Source organism: Penicillium macrosclerotiorum (genome assembly GCF_028827735.1).
Source record: "Penicillium macrosclerotiorum strain IBT 26536 chromosome Unknown utg000002l_segment0_segment0, whole genome shotgun sequence".
In the NCBI taxonomy this organism is placed as follows: domain Eukaryota; kingdom Fungi; phylum Ascomycota; class Eurotiomycetes; order Eurotiales; family Aspergillaceae; genus Penicillium; species Penicillium macrosclerotiorum.
The window spans coordinates 2,880,103-2,895,399 of record NW_026643082.1 but is presented as its reverse complement, the minus strand read 5'-3'; the positions used below and the strand labels follow the sequence as shown (position 1 = coordinate 2,895,399).

The 15,297-nt window shown below is 50.5% G+C and overlaps 9 protein-coding genes across 9 annotated transcripts; 2 read left to right on the top strand and 7 right to left on the bottom strand.

Annotated features, from left to right (window-relative positions):
• Positions 1 to 172: 172 nt before the first annotated feature.
• On the top strand, positions 173 to 1,530 carry N7462_002174 (uncharacterized protein; the record flags this gene model as incomplete). The annotated part of the gene is made up of 2 exons (XM_057073900.1): positions 173 to 227; positions 293 to 1,530. The coding sequence occupies 2 exons, from the start codon at positions 173 to 175 to the stop codon at positions 1,528 to 1,530; spliced, it is 1,293 nt and encodes a 430-aa protein (XP_056937541.1).
• A 679-nt stretch (positions 1,531 to 2,209) lies between these two features.
• Positions 2,210 to 4,153, bottom strand: N7462_002173 (uncharacterized protein; the record flags this gene model as incomplete). Its single annotated transcript, XM_057073899.1, has 5 exons — positions 2,210 to 3,153; positions 3,219 to 3,576; positions 3,647 to 3,885; positions 3,945 to 4,053; positions 4,103 to 4,153. The coding sequence occupies 5 exons, from the start codon at positions 4,151 to 4,153 to the stop codon at positions 2,210 to 2,212; spliced, it is 1,701 nt and encodes a 566-aa protein (XP_056937540.1).
• Positions 4,154 to 4,772: 619 nt separating this feature from the next.
• On the bottom strand, positions 4,773 to 5,018 carry N7462_002172 (uncharacterized protein; the record flags this gene model as incomplete). Its single annotated transcript, XM_057073898.1, has 1 exon — positions 4,773 to 5,018. One exon carries the CDS (start codon positions 5,016 to 5,018, stop codon positions 4,773 to 4,775), a length of 246 nt encoding a protein of 81 aa, XP_056937539.1.
• A 38-nt stretch (positions 5,019 to 5,056) lies between these two features.
• N7462_002171 (uncharacterized protein) lies at positions 5,057 to 5,417 on the bottom strand (the record flags this gene model as incomplete). The annotated part of the gene is made up of 2 exons (XM_057073897.1): positions 5,057 to 5,247; positions 5,282 to 5,417. The coding sequence occupies 2 exons, from the start codon at positions 5,415 to 5,417 to the stop codon at positions 5,057 to 5,059; spliced, it is 327 nt and encodes a 108-aa protein (XP_056937538.1).
• Positions 5,418 to 5,828: 411 nt separating this feature from the next.
• N7462_002170 (NADH:flavin oxidoreductase/NADH oxidase) lies at positions 5,829 to 7,179 on the bottom strand (the record flags this gene model as incomplete). The annotated part of the gene is made up of 2 exons (XM_057073896.1): positions 5,829 to 6,926; positions 7,009 to 7,179. The coding sequence occupies 2 exons, from the start codon at positions 7,177 to 7,179 to the stop codon at positions 5,829 to 5,831; spliced, it is 1,269 nt and encodes a 422-aa protein (XP_056937537.1).
• Positions 7,180 to 8,926: 1,747 nt separating this feature from the next.
• Positions 8,927 to 10,123, top strand: preB (alpha-factor pheromone receptor STE2; the record flags this gene model as incomplete). Its single annotated transcript, XM_057073895.1, has 1 exon — positions 8,927 to 10,123. One exon carries the CDS (start codon positions 8,927 to 8,929, stop codon positions 10,121 to 10,123), a length of 1,197 nt encoding a protein of 398 aa, XP_056937536.1.
• Positions 10,124 to 11,444: 1,321 nt separating this feature from the next.
• On the bottom strand, positions 11,445 to 12,926 carry N7462_002168 (carbohydrate esterase family 9 protein; the record flags this gene model as incomplete). Its single annotated transcript, XM_057073894.1, has 3 exons — positions 11,445 to 11,693; positions 11,744 to 12,517; positions 12,579 to 12,926. 3 exons carry the CDS (start codon positions 12,924 to 12,926, stop codon positions 11,445 to 11,447), a joined length of 1,371 nt encoding a protein of 456 aa, XP_056937535.1.
• A 58-nt stretch (positions 12,927 to 12,984) lies between these two features.
• N7462_002167 (uncharacterized protein) lies at positions 12,985 to 13,439 on the bottom strand (the record flags this gene model as incomplete). Its single annotated transcript, XM_057073893.1, has 2 exons — positions 12,985 to 13,074; positions 13,314 to 13,439. 2 exons carry the CDS (start codon positions 13,437 to 13,439, stop codon positions 12,985 to 12,987), a joined length of 216 nt encoding a protein of 71 aa, XP_056937534.1.
• A 2-nt stretch (positions 13,440 to 13,441) lies between these two features.
• Positions 13,442 to 14,616, bottom strand: N7462_002166 (amphiphysin; the record flags this gene model as incomplete). The annotated part of the gene is made up of 2 exons (XM_057073892.1): positions 13,442 to 14,334; positions 14,433 to 14,616. The coding sequence occupies 2 exons, from the start codon at positions 14,614 to 14,616 to the stop codon at positions 13,442 to 13,444; spliced, it is 1,077 nt and encodes a 358-aa protein (XP_056937533.1).
• Between the last annotated feature and the right edge of the window lie 681 nt (positions 14,617 to 15,297).

The window sequence follows — 15,297 nt, the reverse complement described above, 5'->3', positions numbered from 1 at the left end:
CAATTGCTCACGACTTGACGCCGACTGAGCCTCTTACACTCCTTTGTTTCTGTTTTTCACATCGATTCCCTTGTCGCCTCGACTTGTTCTACACATTCTTTGCCGCCGTTGACCGGTCGCTTTGTTGATATCGTCTTCTCTCTCGCTCCCTTCGAATCCCTTCTCGCCCATCATGTCTCTTGACACCATTCTGGATCCCACCTCTACCTCCCCTTTCTCAGACATCGGTATGCATCTTCATCTAATGGACCGATTTGGTCGTGGCGTTGGCTGACTCCTGTTTCCTCGGTAGATGGCTTCTCTCCCTCCCGTTCGCTCTTCCTCAAGAAGCGAAGTTGCGTCTCATGCACATCCGTCCCAACATGTCCAGCCTGCGCATCCGGCTACTCATGTACCATGACAGCCCAGACCTGTGACAGCTGCTCGACCACCAAATGTATCGCCAACACTAGCAGCTCCAGCTCACCCCCCAAGAGCAGCACCAATGTGGGGGCCATCGCCGGTGGTGTTGTTGGAGGTGTAATTGCTCTTGCCCTCATCCTCTTCCTGATCTGGTGGTTTGTTATTCGCAAACGACGCAATCAGCAAGCCGAGGAGAAAGATCATAGCGCCTTCAACGCCACCCGAGATAGTCGCAAGTCGACCCAATCCATCGCCTCGACCGTCCTCACCCGTGCCTCCAACGTCATTCAGATTGCGTACATTCCTGGTGTCACCAACCGCTCCCCTCCGGAAACTCCTGCAACGCTGGTGCCCCCTGTACCCCCTCTCCCGGGTGCAAGCCCTGACCAACATTTCTTCATGCCGGGTGATCTGCGTGACTCGTCTTGGACCACCATGACCGGCCACCAGAGCATCTCGCCCACCCTACGGAGCAGTGTTGCGACCACCATCTACCGCAATGACGCGATTGTCAGCGCCGTCCCGGCACAGCAGATCCAGCGTTCTCGGGCCAACATCGTCAGCGTTCACAATGGTCCCGGCTCCGGTGACAACGCTCCGGACCAGCCTGTTCCAGTCATGATCACCCCCAAGGATGCCCCCGCCGTCCCAGCCATCACCTCCTCCCAACTAGCCCGAGCGGAAGCTATGCAGCCGGGCGGTAGCTCGATTGTGGCCCGTACAGTGATGGCCAAGCCAGTGATGGTCCGTGGAGTTTCAGTGAAGAAGAAGGACGGTCAGGGCAAGACAAATGTGTCTGTCAAAGAGGTGTCGGCGGATGAACAGTCGACTTCAGCAAAATCCACAGAAACTAGCCAACAATTCGACCATCAAAAATCTACATTCGACGGCAACTCGTCAGATGAAGAAGATGACGAGACTCACCCCTCATCCACCACCGTCATTTCAACAAGCGCAAAGACCACTCCAGTCAACACCGTGTCCATCCCTAAGAACCCCAGCCCCTTCCAAGACGAGCCCAGCTCAGACTCCACCTCGGCAGACAACCAGCGCAGTTCCAGCCACAGCGACCGCGTACCGCCCGCGCGTGTGCAGAGTCCGTTCTCCGATGCCAATGAGGTCAAATGAGGAGCGAGTTCGTCAGGCGCACTTGCTCTTGTTTTGTTTTGATTCCTGTTTTTCATTTATTTTATGGGAATATCTCCCCACCTGTCACTTTTTTCTCCACCTTTTTCCATTCTGTGTACGTATGACTCCTCGAGACTTGGTATATCTATTGGCGTCGGTTTCGTGTTCCCCCGGGTGCTCTGTATAGCGAGAAAAGCACTCGCGGAGGCGGAGCAGTCAATTAAAGTTTTCTATATACAACAATCACTTCGACCAGTGTCCCTTGCTGGGAACCGTAGAGCGGAACGTCATAGCTCATACCGACATTTTAGTAATATTCTGATCGACAAGAAAAACCGTTATTCATCATCGCGCCGCACGTACATCATCGACATGGCCAGCACTCAGATCTCTGCAATCCTTGCGATTTCATTTAACTAATCTATGCCTATTCGGGCTTGTGGAAATACGTTTGACATATATGCGCGCGAAACTTATCAACTGCAAACCTCAACATGATGAAACACTGAAATATTTATTTATGCATCGCGCACTTCCTCCACCTCACATCTCGAACTGATCACATGCAAGAAATTTAAAGTCAAAAAAGAGGGTATCTCCGACGCGCGCATCGCAAAAGCAAAAAAGCCTTTCCCTGGGCCTCAACCTCCCATCCTTACGTCCTACACTGATATTTCCATCAGGTAGTAGTCTCCTCCAGGCCCATACCGCGCCCGATCTTGCGGATAAGCGCGCGCTTGAGGAACGCCTCGCGTGCGAGGCCGCGCGTGTGCCGTGACCAGGAATCGACGCCAATCACGCCACGCACCAACGCAGCCTGCAGCGCGTACAACGCGTGCTGAAGACCCTGCTCCTCGGCGACCAGATCATAGAGCTGCTTGCCGACGACAGTCGGGGCAACGAGGACGTCGTCTATAGGGGGCAGGCCGGAGGGCAGGTCTGCGGAGGTGGTGGATGAGGATGGGGCAGACGTGCGGGTTTGGGCGTCAGCGATGGTGGCGTCGGCGCGGTGGATGGACTGTTGCAAAACGGTAGTGTTGGACTGGAGGGTGGTGTGGAGGGTGTTGAGGGCTGTCAGTTCGCCTTGGAGGGTAGCTAGCGCGGCTTGCAGGGAATACGACTGCGAGGCGAGGGATTGGGCGGCAGTATCGGTTTGCGTGGCGTGGCTGTGGAGTGTCTCAGTGAGGGCTTGCGAGACTGCATGCAACAGGGCGTCTTTCTCGGGATTTGGTGGGATTGGCGGTGCAGGCCCGGTGGGAGTAAATGAGGGAAGCTCGACCTCGAAAGGAGATGTGAGGAGATCTGGTGGCTCTTGCTTGGGGGCAGGTGCAGCAGGGGGGGGTCTTTGGTAGCTCGATGGATGAGGAGATTGTATAGGATACGGTGGCCCGCTTATGGGTTGTTGAGAGGGCTGAGGTTGGTAACCCGGGTGCTGAGACGGTGGCACTGGCTGGCGGTACGGTTGTTGCTGCGGGAGCCCTTGAGGCCCAGGCAGTGGGCCATCTTGGCGAGGAAGTGACACTTGCTGAGATGATCTAGGACTTGCTGGTCCGCTAGCATTTCTGTGATATATATTCTGCTGGCCCTGATGCGCATGAGCTGACAAGGGGGTCCCATGTGTTGCTGTATTTGGGGGTCAACCGAAGTAACTGGTTGGGATGCTCTGTTTGCTGTGCTAATGTTCATACTCGCCGGCATGGATACTTGCGAAGGTCTATTCTCTTTCGGTGGGTGTGGAGGTAGTGGTGGGGGAGATCGATATCGATCCGCGGTCTGCGTTTGCTGTTCTGTGTGTTCAGCGCCTGGACTAACTTTAGGTGGGAGCTGTGGGGGACTTTGTATTGGCGGATTAGGAGATTGTGGATGGGCAGGACTTGAAGAATGATTCACTGAAGCCCTCATGCCAGGCGGAAGAGGCGGCAATGGTGGAGGTGTCTGGGTCTCTTGTGGTTGAGGCTGAGGTGGCATCTGTTGTCGGTATCGAACCGGGGGTTCTTTCGCGAATATCTCTCGGAGAACGGAGAGAAGATCAGAAATGGTTGATCTCTGTGTTTCATGGACAGTTCTGTCAGCTTTGCCTTTCAATTTTACTTCAACAATGGTGGGCGCAACTGACATCCCATGCCTCGGCCCAGTGAGCCAGATAATGATGGTACACCCGCCCCTCTAGCGTAACATGCTGGCCCACGCGAACAGCCATATCTTGGGTAGGAGTCACATATACGATCGGAGGTTCGCGAGGGTAGGTATTTGGTATCCAAAGCGCGATTGGAAATCGGTAGGTCGTGCCCCGGAAGGCAACAGGCAGCGTGCCCACAAGGTGGAGGAGGAGAGCTGAGAACCCATTCTCGTAGGCTGGGAGAATGAAAGTGTTAGGAGTATTATTTGGCCCAGCATTGATTTATTCCACCTACTGTATACATCTGTGCGAGGAGAGAGTGAGGGGTATTGAGCCAGCCCGTTGGCAACGTCGTGGTAGGTACGGTTGGGATCGTGGTAGGTCTGTTTGGGGTCGTGGTGGTCCTGCACGGAGAGTTAGATCCCGTTTTCTTCTTTCAGCGAATGAGCTTACCTTGGTTAGTACTGAGTACAGCCAGTTCAGCGTCCTCTGGGGGACCGCCATGATGATGGAGAGGTTGAGGTGGAAGGGTTGAGTCCCAGGGTTGGTCCTCCGCACCCACGCTGGCTTCCCCGCAACGTTCTTGGCAGCGTCGGAAGACTCAAGTGGGCTGTTCTGCTGTACCACATCAACCGCACCAACACATCGTCACAACCTCATTGGTCTATAAAGATTCTCTAGAGGGGAAATATCCCTCTTTGGTTCTTGTGGCCTATCTCTGATTCTAGAAATTCGGAACTTGAACTCAAATTGTTATTGAGGTTGCCTGTAGGCGTAGCTCTACCGCGCGATATATATATACACGAAGCTGAAATATAGCCGACCTTGATTCCAATAATCCCTAATGGCCTCTGCCAGATTTCAAAACGATTTCCACTCCATGGCATTGGAAATAGGCAAATGGGGACAGGGAAATCTATTCAACACCCTCCGAGTGTCCTCAGAGCTACCAAGATACAATTGATCATTTAAAGAGTCGAATCCATTAATAACTCAGAGACGACCTGTTGAGGCGGTTATGCCTCCACCTACCACAATTTTCTACCTCGTTATATAAGAAGTTTCATCTGATGCTAACATAAGTGCAGCTCCTCATGGGAACCTGTGTGTTTCGAGTTTGCATTTACGCCGCTTCATCACTGCTTTGGGCATGGCGCTTCGCTAGATCTTTGGTGTATGGAGTATATATCAGCCCCGGGACCACAGTATTGAGCCGAATGCTCCTTTCCGCATAAAGGACTGCTGTTACTTTGGTGAACTGCATGATGGCCGCATTTGTTGCTGAATAGGCTACTTGGGGCTTTCCAATACACCGCATTCCCGCGATACTCACAACATTGACCAACACGCCGGAGCCTGGATTTTCCATGATTGGAAGGACATGATGGCACAGAAGATAGAAGCTATTCAATTGATATCGACTTGGGTATACCAAACTGCTTCAGACATCGTGGTAGGGCAGCCAGGCTCTGACAGGCCAACAATGTTGACCAAAATATCTATGCGATCATATTTTTGGATGCACTGATCCACGAGAGCCTTGACAGAATCAGAGCTGGTAACGTCCGTCTCGATAACATTGCAAGCTTCGTTCTCCTCTCTGATACGTTTCTTTGTTTTCTCAGATGAAACGAGAGATCAATTTTCTCCAAAATGAAAGCTCCTTGACGAGCGAAAAGCGGTGTGATTGCGGCGCCAATCCCCATCTCTCGTCGCTTGTTTGGCCGAGACCAGTGATAAGAACAAATTTTCCTTGGAGGCTCAGCATAATAAAGTATAGCAACTCTTGTATATGTTACCCCGTGTCTTCTTGGCTAGTCTATAGTAAATGCCTTCAGAGCTCGAAACATGGATCGGAGGCCTCTCGCATTCCGTGGGGTGGATGGCCGGCAGATATCTCTCGACCGCTTGCTTTGAGCGGGTATGGCGGATCAGTCTCATACTTGGCATGATTACCTGCTTCACAGTCTAATTCTTAGAGTAGGACGTTGATTGGCACCAATTCTCTAAGGTTGTTTGATTCCATTCAGTCTAAAAATGGAGGTCAGGCATACAAGAACATTCGGGGTGCATTGTCAGGGGTTTGGTTTGATATGATATATCGTAGTATTTGTCTATCATGCATTCGTTCTATGGTATCATGAAGCTTGGTAAAAATTTATGCGAATCACGCAACTTTTTAGTCAAAAATGGACGCCTTCATAGAATTGGGCTGGATATATTCCGAGGCATTGCGGAAGCTTGTGAAGCCCCAACGAATCTGGGCGGCCATAGCGATTTCAACGTCCAAGTCCTTGGCAAAGGCCCAGGCCAGGCCGCTATCACGCTGGAAGGCACGGCCAACAAGGATGACGTCCATATCGTCCTCGTTCATAATCTTCTCAGCCAGTACACCGCTGTTGATGGTGCCCACAGCCGAAACAAGGAGCTTCTCACCAACGGCCTGCTTAACAGCCGTGGCAAAGGGGACCTGGAAACCCACACCAGAGGTCACCTTTTGCGCAGCATGAACACCACCGGTACTAATATCAATGAGGTCGACGGCACCCTGGTCCGCCAAGGCTTTAGCGAACTCGATCGTATCCTCTAGCTTCCAGCCCTTCTCATTGGGCAGGCTGTTCTCGAGCCAGTCGGTAGCAGAGACGCGCAGGAAGACGGGAACATTAGGTCCGACAGTGTCACGAGTAAGCTGAGCAATCTCCAGAGGCAGGCGAATGCGATTCTCAAAGCTGCCACCGTACTGGTCGGTTCGCTGGTTGGATGAAGGGCTCAAGAATGACGACAGCAGATATCCGTGCGCGTTGTGGATTTCGATAAAGTCCACACCGGCGGCCAGGGCACGCTTAGTAGCCGCAACCCAGGCATCCTTCACTTCCTGGATATCGTCTTGGGTCATGGCCTTAGGAATAATATCTCCCTCGGCAAAGGGAATTGCACTAGGGGCCTTCACATTGTCAGTCCAGCCACCCACGGCGTTCGTGGCCGTGACGCCGCCCAGCCACGGGGGAACTGTCGACGCCTTGCGGCCCGCATGAGCTAATTGGATACCGATCTTTTGGCCCTGGCTGTGGGCGAACTCGATCACCTGCTTGAGCGGGGCGATCTGGGAGTCCTTCCAGAGACCGACGCAGGCAGGAGTGATGCGGCCTTCGGGCACGACACCGGTGGCCTCGATGATGGTCATACCAGGGCCCCGCTGGGCGATGCCACCGTAGTGAGCAATGTGCCACGCAGTCATATGACCATCTTCGGCACTATACTGGCACATGGGCGCCACCTATGGATAGTTTAATTATGGTCAGCCTAGGTTTCGGAAGCGGACATGAATACGAAACAGAGACGAGACAATTGACACTTACTCCGAGGCGGTTTTGGAAAGTGGTCCCCCGAATAGTCAGGGGCTGAAAGAGCTTGGGAATGGGCTTGCCGCTAGTCTGCGGGTTGCGAGCAGTTCCGGCTGGGGGCGTTTGTGCCGGGGTGTAGTAGGAGATGCCCTCCGCGGCTTTGGTGGCGACATCGGGCCAAGTCATGGTGTTGAATAGTTAAATAAAATATGCTTAATTGATGCAAGCCAAGATGGAAAGAATGGTTTGAAGGGACCCAATGCAGACGGCGCTCAATAACGAGTGGGATGAAGACTATTGAAGTTGTATTGAACGAATCAAAGGAATTTGACTCGAGTTTAATTGAGGGTCAAGTAAAAATCTCTTGATTTACATCGCGACTTTATATCTTCCAACAACCTTCATCTGTTCTCCAATTGGATTTCTAAGCTCGGAAAGAGTTTTCGGCACGGTGAAGTTGACCCGCTGAAAGTCTCCGCCAGCAACTATGAAGCCATCGTGGATTTCCAAGACTGTGCCCCTGGAATAACGAGACCGTGGGTCGGAGCTGAAAATATATTCCGTTCTTCTCGGCTCGATGTCCTATTCGTGCAGTACAAGGAGTGTAATTGTGCAATTGTACAATCCATGTCACGTATCTACAACAGGGAGCAATAACCTATATTTGTCAGCACCTTAAAATTGCCACACACGAATGGAAGCCACGAGCACCGCGAATTGAAAGTCTCCGAGCAACGAATAACCGGCTTAATTCGCCTCCGAGCCACAGGTCAACCGGCCCGCCATCCTCCGCTTTTCGTACAGAGGGCTATTGGAATAACCCCGCAACAGTTGCAAGATTGTTGATCGTAGAATATTTCGACAGAGCACCTGAAAAAACATTGCTTGATCTGATAATCTAGATGGTAGCTGCGCAGGTTAAGCTCTCCTCTCCGCTTCTGTACGCTCGCATGACTCGGTGGAGTGCCTCAGAGTGCCTCAGGCATACATTTCTGACATACTCCTGATCGATATGGCAAAACTCGTCGACTTGGCAACTTTCTAGTTTCGACAAACCATGCGCGTCTGTCGCGTTCATTTCAACTTTTCATACTATCATCCAGCAAGGGATTTCAATGGCAGGTAGAAAAAATAGAAAAAAAATAGTGCCAAACGAGATGCCAAGGACCTTCAAATTTCGGCAGGGAACCAGAGATCCTGGGTGCTTCTGAGGAATGTTGAGAATGTTTTGACCGAATGAGATGAGAATTGATTTTCAGCACGAAGCGTAAAGCCCTATCTTGGCTCTAGTTCTGATGAACTACAATGGACCAGACCATCTGAATCTTGCAACTTCATCCAAGGGGAGGCAAATAACACTCCTACACCCTCACCTGCGGGCACCAGCACCACGCTAGAGCACCGAAAAGAAAGGAGAACGAAGTCCCACCATTTCCCTCAAAGTCTCTCCAACACGAGGAATGAGAGGCTGTCGCAGAGTCTCGTCGTCATATCAGAGCCTAGACGACTCGATCGCCCAGGCAAATGACTACCATGGTGGTGCAGCCTGAGGGCGAGTGTCTTTCTTTGTCTGAAGTTGATATTGTTATTCAGCCCGCTTAGTATTGTTCTTCTCCACTTGAGCTTCTCACCTCCAAATAGAACCGCTTCCAACTCACCAAGTGCACACCTCCTCTTGCTATTGTTTGTTTCGGCTCCTACGCCATGTCACAGAAAAGACAGCCCGAAGTGTCCTGTTGCGGCCTACGCTTCATGACATTTCCAAAATCTCAGGCTCCCAGTATGGAGCACGATCTGGCCTTCTTATACAGATAATTTGGAATCCAAACTCTTCGGGGTGGTATAAATTGCTTCTCTACTCTGCAACCTTTTCCCCCTCTTTCGAGCTTCATCAATGGTCAGATCATCGTTTTCACGATTTCCGTTCTCCGGGATGTCGTCTGTGGCAACCTTTGAAACGTACACGCAGAAGCACCCCGACCGACTGCCGGGCTTTGACCCTTTCACTCAGATCTTTAACTTAAGTTACCCGGACGGGACCATTTTCCAAGTCGGGACCAAGGACGTGGATGTCTTTATCCAGTACAATGTTCGAATTTGCATCAATTACGGGACCCAGCTCGGGGCATCCATTCTGCTTTTTGTGATGCTGCTCCTCCTCACTCGGTTCGAGAAACGCACCTCATCCGTCTTCCTCCTGAATAGCTCGGCTCTATTCTTCAACATCATCCGCCTGCTTTTCCAAGTCATTCATTTCTCGACCGGGTTTGAGCACTTCTATCCATACTTTTCGATGGACTACTCCGAGGTGGGGCGCAGTGCATATGGAATCTCGATCGCCGGTGCGGTCTTCCAGTCCCTAGTTGTCATCTGCGTCCAAGCATCGCTGGTTGTGCAGGTCCAGGTCATCTGCGCCACAATTCGTCGCCGCTATCGTTGGCCGCTCCTGACCCTCTCAGTCACAGTAGCCTTGGTCGCCATTGCTTTCCGTCTCGCCTGGATGGTGAAGAATTGTATTGCGATCATGGAATTGTCATACATGGATTCAATCTGGTGGCTGGAAAGTGCCTGCAACATTGTTAATACTGTCGCCGTTTGTTTCTTCTGTGCCGTGTTTGTCGCCAAGCTAGGCTTTGCGCTGCGTCAACGAAGCCAACTGGGAGTGCGTGAGTTCGGCCCCATGAAGATCATTTTTGTTTGTGGATGTCAAACTATGGTAATTCCGGCCGTCTTCTCCATTACCCAGTACTTTGTGGTTGTTCCAGAGCTGTATTCCAACCTTCTGACCCTGGTCGCCATTTCATTGCCACTGTCGTCCATCTGGGCTAGTGCCAATCTGGATCAGCGCCGGCGTGACAGTGATGCACCATCCCCTCGCCGTCGTAATCTATGGCAAAGCCTTGCGGTTGGTATCACTGGTACCACACTCAACAATACCATGTCAGAGAAGCAAGCGTCCACATCGACAAAGAGGTTGACCAATAGTGCAGCCGCCCAGACCTTGTGCTATTCCGATCACCTCATGAGATCCTTCAGCAAGCAATCTCAAGAATCCGAGACTCCACTCGCGATCGCAGTCGAGTATGACATTGCCATCGATAGAACCCAGCAAAAGAGCTCGATTGTTTGAGAAGAGGCGTGATATTGAACAAAGACCAATGCGTCCATAGTATTGCTGGAGGGCGGAATCGCCGGTCAAGCGCGATCTGGTGGCCTTGTTCCTTTGTTCTTTCGCTCAAAGGAGATCCCTTGCTGCATATGGGTATGACACCATGACACAAGGCCACACTTTGTATTTCTATCTTCTTCCACTTCAAGTTTCTTTAATTTTAAAATTCAGAATTTAATACTATTCATTCTAAGACTGAAGTGTTGCATCCTTTCTGTAATATTTGGTGGCAATGGAATTTCTGAATCACTCGGCAGCGAAGTGTAATTCTAAAAGATGTAACTGCTCCAATTAGCTCTCCTTTGCCATGATTATTTCATAATTTTACGTCCTCCAAAGACTCTCATCCTACCCCGTAGAAAGGTGCCTTTTTTATCTCTTCTTATTTGATGTACTAGCAAAAACAAATTCAACACTATTTGTAAAACACTTGATTCTCTTAATTGTGTTCACCTTTATAGACCGCCCTACCCACAGATCTGCAAATTACGTCTCTTTGGAGACCAAGATCGAAAATTCAAGTTGTCAATTGTTTTTAATACTCAGACTGTCGGTTTGGATTACCTACAGATTGTAGTTATTACAAGAAAATGCTGACCCTTACATCACAGGCAACTTGGCGGAGTGGTCTAACGCGCTTGACTTGAATGTCCTCTTTCTTGATATCAAGTTCCCTAGGGAGCCCAGGTTCGAACCCTGGAGTTGTCGATTCTTTTTTAGTTGCTCAACTCCATCCACATACATAGATAAGGTATGCTGGATTGATTGTGTTACTTTTCTGACTATATTTTTTATTTATTTATTTTAAATATAGCCTCTATAGCTTGTCTTGCCCTCAACCTTTATTTACATCATCCGTCGTCAAGAATCGGATGGACTTCACTATCTATCGGCAGGCGTGCCTTTCCCAGTCGTGTCAAAAGCCCCTCCGGAGTCGCTGTCTAATAGCAATCGCCACGACAATATGGTCATTTTTGCTCACTAGATTTGCTAGCCAACATGGTACTGAAAGAGAAGAATGCCAAATTTCCTTGACTAACTAAACAACGTGACAAAGCACATTACTTGGGACCATTGTTCTATTTCTCACGCCTTCATCTCACTCAAAGTTGGGATTTTATTTATGAGGATGATCCTCTGGAGGCCTGCGACCGTAATGCAATTCCACAGCTAGGTCCTTGACGCCCTGGCTTAGCAGAATTGATTGTGGCCAGTTTAGTGTGGTCTTCGTTTTGTGCACTACATTTTCGGCCAACAAACCCTTTTTGCGTGTTTGATCGTTTCAACCTGTCTTATCACTGCTTGAGTCAATTACCTTCACCCCAAATTTCCATACTTGATCTACTGCTATCTCCGTTGTCGACTGCCCCGACACATTTTTCTCATCCAAGACCACAAAGTCAGCATCGGCGCCCTCTTGTAATGTTCCTTTAACGCTCTCCAGCCCGAGAACCGCAGCCGGGCGCGAAGTGATCGCTTGAAGAGCAACAGGGATAGAAACACCTGTCCATCGACGGAAATTATTAAGGCACTGCAATAAAGTCACACAGCTAGAATGGCGATTATGAGAATCCAAATTACACAAGAACCAGAGAGCAGCAAAGCGACTAACCTTCCTGCAATGATGTCTGTGCCTTCGAGCTTCACCGATACTCCCTTCTTTGTGAGGCGCCGAGTTAGCCAATCAATAGTCCCGTCTTCTCCTCCCAGAAGAAGCAAAGCATCGGTTACAAGAACAAGGCCGTCCGGATGCATGGAATGTGCTAGCCGCACACTGGCCGGGTGAACGTGACTCCCATCAGCAATGATTCCGAAATAGGGGCGGCTATTCGACCCTGTCGTACAGTCCACATCCAATATCTTTGTTTCGTTCCTCGGGTTGATATCTAATACTCCACTTAATAAGCCCAATGGCCCAGGTTCCCGGTGATGGTGTCCGTTCATCTGATTATACAGATGGGTAATCATGGTCGCTCCCGCATCAATCCCGCTTTGACTTTGCGCGTAGCTGGCTGCCATATGGCCAATGCTCATGGTGATTCCTTGGGTGCTGAGCTTTCTGATCGTATCCAGGGCACCTGGTCTTTCGGGGGCGAGGGTGATCATTCGGACATGTGATGGAATCGAGCCACATTGTTTCTTGGATGAAATGCCTTCTAACTTGATAAGGTTGACGGCTCCGTACGTCTCAAAAACTTTCTCTGGCTCGCTGGTAGATCCAGTCGCAAGTATGGCGTCTGGTAGATGAACACCCATGCGGTTATTGGCAAAAAAAGGGCCTTCACAATGCGCACCGAGCGATTCAGTACCGTCGAAAGGATCGCGAGACCTCGAAGGTCCAAGGAACGGCAAGTTCTGAGATTATCATTAGAGCATGGAAACTGCATCTGCCTTTGGTTGAGCATGCAGCACTCACCTGGTGATATCGGTCTGGAAGCTGACTTGTCATTGTAGGCAAGAAGCTCGTCGTCCCCGTGGCGATCAGCTTCCGCCGGACTTCACGAAGCCGCTCGTCATAAGACTCGCCAGCATTGTAAGCGGTGGTATCTTCTGAGAAATCAAAACCATAGGCTCCATTTATCTGCAGATCCAAGAACCCTGGTGCCACGATGCGGTTCTGGAGATCAATAGTTGACATCGATGGAGCGGGGTTGTTTGGCGGGGAGACGAAGACCCCTAAAACAGGATCAACCCATAAGGCTCCAGGAACAAGGTTGTCACCGATTGCGAGGCGAGCGTTTGTAAGTTTAATGAGATTGGACATGACTAACAGAAAAAGTTGATGCAAAACAGCGCCGGCCGGTTAGGACAAAGCTATGTTATTATTGTCGGATTGGAGTGGTCTCACCCCCAGCATGATCGCCGGGTCCAAGGTAGCATCGGCTCGATGTTACCATTTCCATAGGGCTGAGCTAGTAGAAGAAAATTAAAGAACAAGAAAATATTTACACACGGAACGCTCTATGTGATAGAACCAAGATGCGCCAGAGCAGAAAAAAAAGTGAAAAGGACATGAAAACAGGTAGTCATCAGGATTCGATGACCCCCCATACTAAGTTAGCTGCACGTAGTTGGCTAAAAAGTAAGAAAACACAAATCGTTAGTGAAAGGTATGGAGACGTTTGAAAGAGATAGAATGATTCTCTCTTACCAGGAAATTGGCCTTCTCGGCCATCGACCCGCCCAGTCCACCACTCATTCTGGTTGTCAGTTCGGTGAATGATTTCAATTCGATCACCAGCAGAGAATCCGAGGTCACCATGAGCCTGTGCCTCATAGTCATAAAGAGCGGTGACCATTTCGACTTGCTTGCTGAGATGGGCGGGTTTGGCCCGTGGGGGGAGGGGGAGCCGGTTTGCTCTTGGCGGCGGCAGAGAGGCTTCCGGTTGGGCTTGGACTGATACCAGCACTGGAATAAGGGGGAGGTGGGTTCTCATCAGCGGTTGAGGTGGCCCGTCCACGACCGACAGGGCTCTTGCTGTCCGATAACTTGCCCAGCTTGGAGTTGCTGCGACCCAGCCCTTTTGTCTTGAAGTGAACAATGACTAGCTCCTCGGCACGCTCTTTTACGTCGCCTCGTTTCTGTTCAAAGGCCTCTTCGACGTCGAGGGCCAAGTTAAAATAACTGATATTCATGCCTTGCATCTTTTCGTGTAGAGTGTAGAAGACATTGAGTTGCATATAGTAGAAGGACTGGAACAGCGGGCGAATGAACTCGGCCTCCAGGGTAAATAGCTTGGGCAACTCCTCCTTCAAGAGATCGTTGTAGTAGTTAAACTCCTGGGTGGCTTGCTCGACATCATTCTCAGCCTTGTAGAGGGCCTTCTCGTCTTTGAGGGATTTGTCCTTCTTGTCCTGCAACTTCTTCAGGGAGGCACGATGACGGTCGTAATCCAACTTCTTGTGGTCGCGTTTGACAGCAACCTTGCGAATCACCTTGATGACCTCCAGCAGCTGATCGGCAGGGCTAATCACACGGCTTTCGATCATATCCAGCTCTGGTGCCAAGGCCTCCTGCAGCTCCCGCACAATTACTTCGTAGTCCTCACAGGCCTGGATGCCCTCGGGGTTTCCTTCGAATTGGTAGGAGTTGGGATCAGAGGCACGGCCGGAAATGGGTTTGTAGAGTTCGGCGATGGCTTTGGAGAATTCAATCTGGTGGTTCAACATGCCTGGAGGCCGTGGTCAGCAATTTTTCCTCTCTCGTGGGCCTACCGAGACCGTGGGAACCTCCCCAGCCATGGGAGCTTTCGCTGTGGACAGTACGTACCGTTAATAGCATCGAAGTATTTCTTGGACTCGTCGTGCAGCTTCTTGGTCTCCTTCTCGAGCTCCTGGAAGCGGCGTTCGGCATCACTATAGACGGCATCTTTGGTGTGCTCGCCAATGTTGAATTTGACCTTAAACTGCTGCGGGGCGCGCACGATGCTCTTCTGAAAGCCCTTGAAACTCATCTCGACGCTGAATCCAGAGGATTGTGAAAGAGAGAGAGGTGCTGAAGAGGAGGAAGTGCCAAGGCGGGGTGTTCGGGCTTTCCGTTCCCAAGTTTCCTCGCTTCAACTATGACATAAGACTCGCCCACACGATGCGACCAGGGCTGTGGCTGTACCCGATCGTCACGATGGTTCATCCGCTGCCTTATTCCTTTTTCTACTACGTCGACGGTGCATTCGCCCCATCGTGGCGCATAGCCACAGTCTTACATCTTACTTTTTGGGTAGGCACCAGGATTCCCGGAGGGTTGCTCCGGTGGGCCATCAGTCAATCACCCGAGGAGCATACCGGATACTCCAGCCCTACCGAATGAGTGCCCGAAGTGACCCCGGGGGCTTCGGCCTGGTACCTGATTCAGAAGGTCAAACGGAGGATTTATTGCAAACTTGTTGGAAATTTCAGTTATATTTATTTAGTTATTCAGCTACCAAAGTAACTTCCAACAGCATTAATAATTCTGGGTCGTATAGGTCCACTTCTGCGGAACCTGCGATCATTGTTGGTTTATCGCTGTTGGCAAACCCAGATGCAACAGCTAGAAAATTTAGCGTAATTATAATGCAAAGACGAGGCAGCAATCATATATCGGACAAACGGTTTGAATAGAGTCTAGGATTGGCGATCGACTGTCGAGTGAGAAA